The following is a 10,302-nucleotide window of genomic DNA, read 5'->3' on the forward strand; positions in this document are numbered from 1 at the left end:
TATTTGACTGTTCTTGTATGAAATATGTAACTATTTGTTTCGCTTAAACACAAAAAAACTTTATCCATCTGTGGACATGCTTGGGCAGTTTACTGCTAAATCCATTTCAAATGCATCCCTGGTGCTTTAAAAATGTTCTAAGGAAAACCTTATTTAATTTAACAGGACTTGTTAACAGTCTTTCTGGATCCAGTCAAATACATTGACCAGAATAGACTGACGTATGGTTGAATGCTGTGGCATATTTAGGCTAAGAGATATATCTGAAAAGGTAAAGCTAAAAGGCTGGCCCAGCTGATGATTCACTCCAATCAGGTAGCAAGGGAGACAAAATTATCTATCACAAATCTAAGTTATCTGTGTCAAATCTATTTTGACACTCCAGCATAGTCACTGCCACTAAGGAGCGTGTTTCTTTCATTACCTACGTTCTCAGCAGTGGTTACAACTTATCATACAGTAACTGCAGTGATTCCTGTCTCATCAAATTGTACAAGCAATCGAGACAACATTCTTTCGACACTGACAAACCCGAAGAGCTGATAAAGGCGTTTATATCAGCGATTTACGTGGCACAAGGAGCCGTGAGGCGCTCACATGACACATGACGCTCACAAGCACGACTGGCTTGTAGCTCCGTGAATGTTCGTGAACTGAGTTAAAGCATTAGCAACGCACACTAGCGGTTTGGCTACAGTCCGGTCCCCTGCTGCCCGGACACGTGCGCTCAGACCTGGCCCTGTGACTGTAAGAACTTCCGTTCCTCTAACACGGCGGGCGACGGGTGGACCCAGCGCGGGCCCGAGCGGTGCCTCGGCGAGCCCGGAAGCAGCACGCGCGGGAAGGACGGAGCGGGTCTCACCTCTGGCAGCGGCATGCCGTTGATGATGAGGTCAGGCTGCTGCGGGCCCTGCCCGGTGAAGGTGTGGTGGTAGCCGTGGTTGGGGGCGGCATTGCGCGAGTTCTGGTTCTCCACGTTGAGGAAGGTGCTCTCGGAGCGCCTGCAGCCCAGCGGCAAGCTCTGCTGGTGGTAGTCGAAGTAGTTGAGCGAGGAGGTGAGAGACGAGCAACTCACCACGTTCATCTTGTCTGTCTCCTCCACGTCTCGGGGCACGAGTCGGATGTCGTTCTTGCTGATCTTCTTTTTCTTGTTGGATTTCTTCTGGTTGCCGTAGGAGTACTCCGCCACCCTGCGCAAGTAGAAGAAACTGAACAGGCTCAATAAAGCAGTATGTTGCTTTCCTCACCACCCACACTGTCAGAACCTGCACTCCAGTCCCTGCGAGTGTCGAGCCTGGCTGGCCTCAGAAAGCAGCCCCTTTCACAAGACATGCAGGTGCCATTGGGCACCACGCAGCCAGTCCCTCACCTAACCTTTCTGAGCTGCAGAAAGAGCTCCTGTTTTAATTTACACCGAGAAAGGTTCACAATTTATCTTATAGAAACACAAATGCAGAACAAGCACATATATCCAACCACAATCAAAAGAGATACGAGCACCCCCAGACCTTCAAGTCCTGCACATCAGTTGTTCAAGTATGCAAACATATTTAAAAGCTGAATTCCACAAATTTGCTTCAGCTTTTTTTTTTATTAATAAGGGAAAGCCTGTTGGGATTCAATAAATGTGGGGAAACTATTAATTCAGATTCACTCCACCAGCCACTGTGGTGATTTCAGACTCGTACTTTACATTTTGATTCTCACCAGTACAAAAAAAAAAACCTGATTCTTTATGGAAGGATGCTTCCGATGGAGGCTTTGCTAAACGAGGCTGTGCTTTAAGCAGATTCTACTAACTGCATTCAGCACATCGTAGCCTGTTCCCACTTCACCCAGGTCTGTATGGAGGCGTCCAGAAAGTGTCATCTATTTACATAGCTTTACACAACACACCATAACAGTGCTGTTGTTTTTTTTAGCCCTGCAGGAAGAAACACATTTTTTTTCTCCAATGTTAATACATGCATCTAAAAAACTCTCACTCTGCATAAATAACACCCCTAACCCCAGGAGGCTATAGGCTTCGCGCTCCAGATTCCACTTTTCATTGAGATGCTGGCTGTGTCTGCCTTTCCTCCCTTCTCCAGTAAAAAAAACACAATATTAAGAGAGACGAACCTTATCTCTCAAAGAGCATCTTAAAACCATTTTATTTTCCTGATTTAAAAAAAAGTGTGCGTGCATCTAGGATCTGCCTTTAATACCGAGAACGAAGGCCTCACATTCTGTCAATATTGTGTCATCAAAGCTGATATGAGAAAAGTGTTAAGTACTGTGTTGTACGTATGGATACAGACACCACACGGTATATTGGTCAGGAGAAGCAGGTTTAAGCAGGTCAGTGCCTGGAACCGTCACACATCACCGGTGCTTAAAGAAATCAGTGCAATTAATAAAACAGCAGAGGATTTTATGAAAGGATGAAACACTTAGTTTTGTGAAAGCCATCCAGTAATCTTAAATACATGACTTGTTAGAATGCTGCTTGCCTCAATCGGTAGTGCCAGTTTCTTTGTTTAATTTATGCACTTTATTTTAATGTAGTGCTGCTTTATATCCCCATATCTAGCCATGTGGAGAAACGGGCCAAATGATAAGAGCAAAACAATTCAAATTCCTGTCATCTGTGCAAACGGTGGGGTGACAATCCAGGGAAATGAGGGCACCCACTGCACCGAACCGTCATCTCAATAGGAATTTGTTCCTCGAAACTGTCCTCCAGGATAAGTGAGTGCACCTCTTCACCGGGAGTAAAGAGATTACAATCTGGCAGCCACAATAACGGGAGGTTTGCAATATCTTTCATAAAACGCCCCAAGGCAGCTTAGAGGAAAAAGCTACTAGAACGAGTTAACTAACATGGTGTACTACACAAGTGCTGCTGACAAATATCTCACCAAAGCAAATTCAGGTCTTGTATGTTTGATATGGCGCTCCCAGTAATTCACAGATGTGCACTCAAACTTCTCATATTGGTGTGAAGAGGTAAGGCTGTCTGTGTTTGTGCATTATTTATTTCTCAGCTGCCAGTATCAGTCCTATAAAATGTTTTTTGAATATGTTCCTTTTCCTTCATTCTCATCTTTCTTCTTCATCTTGTTGTCAAGTGCTATATTTGTCCTGCATTATTATTACTGAGCGGGGCTTTATATTAGAGTCTTATATTTATACATGTTTATTCAGGGTTATTTCAACAGTCCAAAAACCCTCCCTTGTTCAGAACAGAGGAACAGCTCTATCTGAATCCAGGAACTGCTGAAATAAGGATGTCTGATGAGGAATATGAGTTACTGCAGCCCCAAGCGCAAGCGTAACATATCCATTATCCACATTGAGTTACGTTATATTAACATCTTTCATCTCAAAGTGACATCAGATCGCAGCAGTACTTTGCCTGGTGCTGAGAGAGTTGTGCACAAGGCTTTTACTACTGAGATAAGGTCAGAATGCACAAATCCAGTCTGTAAGAACAGGACTTTGGCAGTTTTGCTTTTCCTGGACACACTGAATTATGCAAAATAAACTCATATAAATGAACTGGTTTCTCACTCACTGTAAATGGATGTGTGCAGTGCTTTCTGAATAAAGAGAGACTCAGCAGACTTGAAGTGTACAATTATAACATCACATTCATAGAATGGCAACAAAACTTATGATCAGACTAAAATATGGAAATGATTTTTAGGTTAAAGTCACAAATGTAATTTATATGGAAATGGTGAAGAGTAAAGTAGCTGTAGGAGATCAGTTTGGGAACCAGCATGATGGATTAATAATAAAGGATTTTTTGTTGTTGCAACAGATTCAGTAAGGAATGTTTGATTCCATGTTTGTCCCATTTTTAAAAATATATAAACTTTATGTGTTAATGATACCTAATATATAAACCACAGCTTATTTTCAGAAAGCCTTTGTGGGTCAAGTAGTACAATTTTAGGTAACCTGCAGATTTTATTTGCCAGCATTTTTTGGTAGATAAATTTTATAAAACAGGGTTTACATCTCTTTACTGGGAGCACAGAACCCATGGAGCAGGGACAGGAAATGGCCTAGGGTTAATGTTGTTTACCAGTAAAATTTAGCAACTGGTTCTCCGGTGGCACATTGCACATCAGTTGACTTTGTGAAGGGAATTCAGGCAGTGAAGCTAGGTTCCAATTAAGAGTCAAGGAAACCAAATATAACAAAGTGTCTTAAGGGAGAAGTGTCTAAGCTACAATGTCATTCAGGTATTTCTATTCCATCAGTCACTTAAAAACTCTTGAAAACCTGTGCAAAAAATCCCAATAAAATTGTAATGTATGTCCAATTAAAAGAAAAGCCTCTGGAAATTGCTTGAGCCGCATAACTCAATTTAATGCAACCTTTAAATTAATGAGAATTGGAAAATACGTCGGCATGACTGTGTTATTAAGAGGGGAAGCTTGGGCCTGTGGCAGGACTGGCGCTCCTGTGCTTGCTTTGTGATGTTTGAGCTAGGCCAGTGCAGTTCATTTATAGTGCTGAAGCATTTGTTATTGCTTTTTTTTACTTTCTTGTTATTGACAAGCTATTTAATTAATCTTCATTCCCTCTTATTGGTAAACAACTGAGGAAATAAAAAGAGGGTCTGTCAGGGCCTGCCATCTCCTCCTGGCTGATTCACGTCTAAGCGCCAGTCTGTCTCAAACAGACACGCACTAGATATTCATTACGGTCATTTGCGAAACCAGGAGGAATTAATATCAATTTCTTCTGTATGTCTCTGTCTAGCTCTTTGATTGTTTTCATAATAGGTCGTGCAGCTAAGATGGATTTTGTCTTAGTGCCTGGCTCCCTTTAGCCCGGTCCTCTGTCTTTGAAACCCGTTTTGTTTTCCACAACTCAAACTGAATATAAAACATCCACAAACACCACGACACATATCTTAAACAGAAATGTGTGAAGCACCAATATCAACAAACTGTCTCGGACTTATTAGCAACTCTAAAAGATAAGATGGTGAAAAATTTCCCTGGCTTCAGTCTTGTTAAAGCTCCCTTATGTAGTGCTTATTTTCAGGACAAGTGTCCTTTAGAAACTCGGGTTCCTTTCACTTAAATGATGTCGATATTTAAGGGAAACGCTTCAGAAATTGACATAGTATATTCCTAGGAATGAAGGTACCTAGGTATTTGATTTGTGACAACAGAACTGGACTTCTAATTAATGAACGTGTTGAACACACCTTCAGGAACACGGTTGAAACGAATAATTAAAAGATCTGTTACAAACTCCACTCTCCCGACAAGCTTTCGAAGCGACTAAATTAAGTACAGTAAAAGACAGGAAAGAATTAAAAGAACTGAAAAAATTAAAACTTTCCTCGGTGGATTAACGTTACGGCTTCCTAAAATCTGCCATTTCTCATTTTAAATGTTAACAATAGCTCTGTGAGGACCAGACATGCGGAACTCGTAAATTACACTGCTTTCAACGTGTTTGAAAACATTAAATGAAACAATGCGAGACCGAGAACTACCGCGCAGAGAGATCTGGGCATTGCAATGCTGGTACCAGCGGACCCCATCGCTCGAAACCAGCGGTGTGACTTGAAATAAATCGGGGGAGACGACAGAGGGGGGTTGACTGCAGGGCCAGCGCTCCTTTCACAGTATTCGGCTGCACTCCGCATCTCTGGATTTACAACTGCAGCAGCGGCAACATGAGAAACCGGCAAGGACCTGAGATACTCCTTGTGTTTACAGAACGATATGCGACGAAAGTGTTGAATGACGCTCAACTCTAACTTTATCCATCGTTTAATTTACCTTGAGTATCCCCTTGCCGGCGGTGTCGGTTTATTTTCACACACCGGCAGATGCAGCCTACTCACACTCACACTCACACACACACAAGCGCACCGCGCGCGCACGAGAGCGCGCAGACCCCCTCGCCATGCGCCAAGACTTCAGAGTGCTGGAATCTCACAGACAAGTACCGGTATGCCAGTTAAAAGACAACCCGCATCACTCCTGTGTGCGCGTATAATTATCTCTCTAAATAACAAAGGCACGGTAGTTTAGAAAGGGTCACACAAACAGCGTAAAAGTGCAACCTTCAAATTTTATCCAGAGAAAAAAACGCCTTACTGAAAGGTGTTCTTCTCCAAGAACTAGAATAAATAACTATAGGCGGTAAGAGTTTCTACTGTATACTCATTCCGCACTATGCTGTGCATCACTTCTATCTTAATTCATATAAAGAACAATAACACAGTTATCAATAAAAGTGCGTGTCTTTAACAAAATAGCAAAAATTTGTGTTTTACCTGCAGTTGTAGGTTCGGATTTCCTTGTTGTCCCTTTTGCACTTGACAGCCACAAAGATCATAGTGACAAACAGGATCGCAGCAATGGAGCCGAGCGCAATGATGAAGATCAGGGACAAATTCACGGGACCTATAGACTCCTGCGCGTCCAGCTCGGGTGAGAGGTAGATAACGATAAAGGCTGAGGCCGACAAAGACGCCTTCCCGTGGTCGTGCGCCACCACCGTGATCTCGTAGGTTGTCTTCGCGTTCTCCCCGAACATCCTGGTGGTCCGAACCTCCCCGTTGACCTGGTCGATTTCGAAAAGGGTCCTGTCTCCCTCGGAGATGGAGTAGGATAATCTTCCGTTTTCTCCCTCGTCGTAGTCGTCGGCTTTCACCTGTGTGACCAGGTACCCCACTCCGGCGTTACGTGGGATAGAAACTTCCGCTGTGCCGTTTACTAAAGGCGGGGTGGTGATAATGGGGGTGTTGTCATTGACATCTAAAATGATAACGCGCACTGTAGCGTTACTGGTCAGGGACGGATTTCCCCCATCTTTGGCCAAAACCTTGAATTCAAAAGATCTAGTCTGCTCGTGGTTGAACGATCTGAGTGCAATTATTTCCCCAGTGTTGGGGGTTATAGACACATAAGTGAAAATAGGCATGTCCCTGATTTTAGATGGTACGATTTGGTAGGAAACGGTACCATTGGAGCCCTGATCTGGGTCCCTGGCAGAAACCGACAGCAGGTAAGCCCCCGGGGTGTTGTTTTCCTGGACAATGACTTGGTAAATCGGTTTGGAAAAATGGGGATGGTTATCATTCTCGTCCGTGATTTTCACTGTAAACGACTTGGTGGTTTTCAGGGAGGGAATGCCGCTGTCTTCAGCTTGGATGGTCAAGTTGTAAGTGTCTCTCTGTTCCCTGTCCAGCCTTCCGTCCACTAATATGGTGGAAAAGCTCTCGTATTCCTGCAACCGGAAAGGGACGCTGCCCTGCAGTCTGCACTGGACCCTGCCATTGGCCCCCGAGTCTCTGTCGGACACTCTGACCAGGGCGATGACATACCCCAGCGGCGCGTTCTCGCTCACCTCCACCAGCTCACTGTTCACAGACAGCAGATTAATCACCGGCACGTTGTCGTTCATGTCCATAACATTTACAGTCACTTTGCAATGCGCAGGAATGGAGTTCGGACCCAGATCTTTGGCCTGGACATCGATCTCATAAATATTCATCGTCTCAAAGTCCAGGACTCCACTGACGGTGATCACACCGGTCCGGGAATCAATTTTGAAAACCTCCCTAGTTTTCTCCGAAACGTAGCTGTTGAAGGAGTACACCACTTCTCCATTCGTTCCCTCGTCCGGATCTGTCGCGTTTAAGTCAATCACTACTGTGTTAATAGGGGAGTTTTCCATCACGTTTACAGTGTACACGGGCTCGTCAAACACCGGATTGTTGTCATTGGAATCTATCACTTTGATATTCAGCTCAACAGATCCAAAATTAGGCGGCTCTCCTCCGTCTAAGGCAGTGATCATGTAACTGTAGTGCGACTGCGTTTCTCTGTCCAGGGACTTTTCCACCACCAGCTCTGCAAAGCGCGACCCGTCCCCTCTGGTCTTAATTTCGAGTCCGAAGAGATCGTTGGGGGTGATCTCATAGGTCTGCACGCCAAAGATCCCGGAATCTGGGTCGTTTGCCCCCTCTAGGGGAATCCTGGTGCCCGGGGCGGCAGTTTCGGAGATCTCCAGATCTATGTGGTCTGTGGGGAAACTGGGAGCGTTGTCGTTCGAATCCTTAATCTCAACTTTAATCACGCATATCTCCATCGAGTTAGACATTACTTCCAAGGAAATAAAACACTTAGGGGACTGCCGGCAAAATATATCCCGGTCAATTTTTTGCTTAGTGACCAGCAGTCCTGCGGGGTTGATGTCCACCAAATGCGGTGCGGAATTGGAGATAACGCGCAGGGAAGGCTGCCGGGGATCAATCACGAAGCCCGCATCCTTAGCGTCCTTCGCGACGTTGGCGATCACAGTACCGGCTCTCTCCTCCTCGTCCACCGAATACTTCAGATTGATCACAGCCTCGGCCCAGGTCCAGCACAGAACAGCTAGCAGGAGAAACTGTAGAAAATCCATTTCCTTGGAGGACATTATACTTGTTGATTTGCGTTCTTACGAGCTACGAACAACTGTATCGCCTATCATTAGTGTCCATGATAGCGCGTTTCATAATGTGCAGATTATTCCAGTTCGATTATTACTTTCTTTAAAAAAAAAAAAGTTATCAGGCAAATGCCAACAGAGCGGTTTTAGACCAGGAGAGGGAATTCATGGGGATAGCGATATCAGTAACAAGCTCCTTAATCTGATTTACTCACTGTATGACAGATCTTCGTTTCATCGACTTCATAGTATTAAAAGATGAATCGTATTATCCCGAATGCTGCATTTTAAATTAAAATAATACCGATAGCATTCATACAGACTTCAGAAAATTGAATTGTTCTCATATATCGGCATAGTACACGTAGCTTGGAACTAGAAGCTAAGGTGTATTTGTATTATCACTACAATCGTTTAAAATAAAGCAGAGGAAAGGGTTATTAGCATTTCATTTTAAAAAATAAACGTGTCATTTGTTGCAAAAATTCCTTAAAGCCAACCCACGAAAAAGAAAAATCCATGAAAATAACATTTTTGAAAATGTGTATATTTACCAGTGGAATGCTTCACAGCATTTTTATGTATTCAGCGGCATCCGATGGTATTTTTTTTAAAAAAAAATCTTTTCAGCTTGTGTTCCTCACGAGCAGGTAGAACATATTAGTTTAGGGTTTTTTCTCTTTTTTTCGGAGTTAAATCTTAAAGTGTGATGCGGCTGAGCAGGTGCAAAACGGGGGAAAAAATCCACATTTGGGAACAAAACTGCTGTATCAAGTCGAGAAAATTCAGCCCGTGATCTGACAGGACCAAATGCGCTGCTGTGTGCACTCGCACGTCTTAACGCTTACAGTCCACTCAAGAATTATCCAGTATATTTTAAACCGCGGCGGAAGGATGTTTCTCAGTCCTCAAAGTCTTACACTTTTTCTTGTTGTTTTTTTTTTCTCCACAAACAGTCTGCAGAATCAGAAACAATATTCGCTGTGTGTATTTCAGCACAGTTTATATTAAATTCCAGTTGGCTGACAAGCACGGATAATAAATAAATGTTGCCGAGGAACTAAAACAGCAGGCAGCTCTTACGCGTCTTGAAGGGCGAAATCAAATGCATAAAAATGTTTTTCTTCTTAAAAAGCAAATCCAAGCTGTGGTTCAGGTGCAGAATCTACCCTTGCGTTCAGCGCAGCTGGCTCCGCTTGCTCTCTGCTTGCATCTCCAGTGCAAACTGTCGGCTGCGCAGCCCGGCGCCTGCCGCTCAGTCTCAGGACCCGCACCCACTCCAGCCAATCAGAGGCCACACCCGGGGGATGGATCGGCCGGTGGGCGGTGCCAAGCGCAGCTGCGGCTGGAACTCGGCAAACTTCCTCGCGCTGTGCTCTCCGGCGGAGCTGCGGCGAGAAGGGCCCTCCGGCCGCTCACCGGTCCTCCACAGACAAAACCTCCGTGTCGGGTTCTTTTTTTAAAAAAAATTAACTGAAACGTAGGCTGGTCGCTTTGGGCTTTATCCGTGATTCCTTTCCTTTTTTTCCCCCCCACCTCTCTCCTGTCGTGCACCTATTTAACCCTTCGTGCTCCTGTGTTTCTGAGTGGAGTCCGGGGCAAGGATTCTCCCTAGCCTGCTTCCTGGGTAGATCCGATCTGTATCTCCGCAGTCCGGAAAAAAAAAAAACGATATGGGTCCAGTGGTCACGTAGCCCGTCGTTCAGGTTCGCGTGTGTGTTTGTTCACAGTCGGAGGCCGGGTGCGAGGATGCACCGTGTGCGTGTCTCTTACGCGCAGGGCTGGCTTTTCTCTGTCGCTGTTGTCAATGTGCTGATCAGCGCCAGCGTCTCCCCAGCACACTTTTAT

At 44.5% G+C, this 10,302-nt stretch overlaps 1 protein-coding gene across 4 annotated transcripts in view; it reads right to left on the bottom strand.

Annotated features, from left to right (window-relative positions):
* Positions 1–9,908, bottom strand: part of pcdh19 (protocadherin 19) — a 59,874-nt gene extending 49,966 nt beyond the window's left edge. Inside the window, exons 1-2 of one of the 4 annotated variants that reach the window (XM_088597470.1) lie at positions 6,293–9,908; positions 1,076–1,190 (exon numbers count right to left, since the gene is read on the bottom strand). In XM_088597470.1, coding sequence (XP_088453596.1) covers positions 1,076–1,190; positions 6,293–8,442 — 2,265 coding nt within the window. In that variant the 5' untranslated portion in view covers positions 8,443–9,908. Of the gene's footprint in view, positions 1–862; positions 1,209–6,292 lie in introns of all 4 variants that reach the window. The other 3 variants (XM_088597469.1, XM_088597465.1, XM_088597468.1) reach the window with 3 other exon arrangements.
* Between the last annotated feature and the right edge of the window lie 394 nt (positions 9,909–10,302).

The sequence above is a fragment of the Lepisosteus platostomus genome, chromosome 10, assembly GCF_059453375.1.
Source record: "Lepisosteus platostomus isolate fLepPlt1 chromosome 10, fLepPlt1.hap1, whole genome shotgun sequence".
Lineage (NCBI taxonomy): Eukaryota > Metazoa > Chordata > Actinopteri > Semionotiformes > Lepisosteidae > Lepisosteus > Lepisosteus platostomus.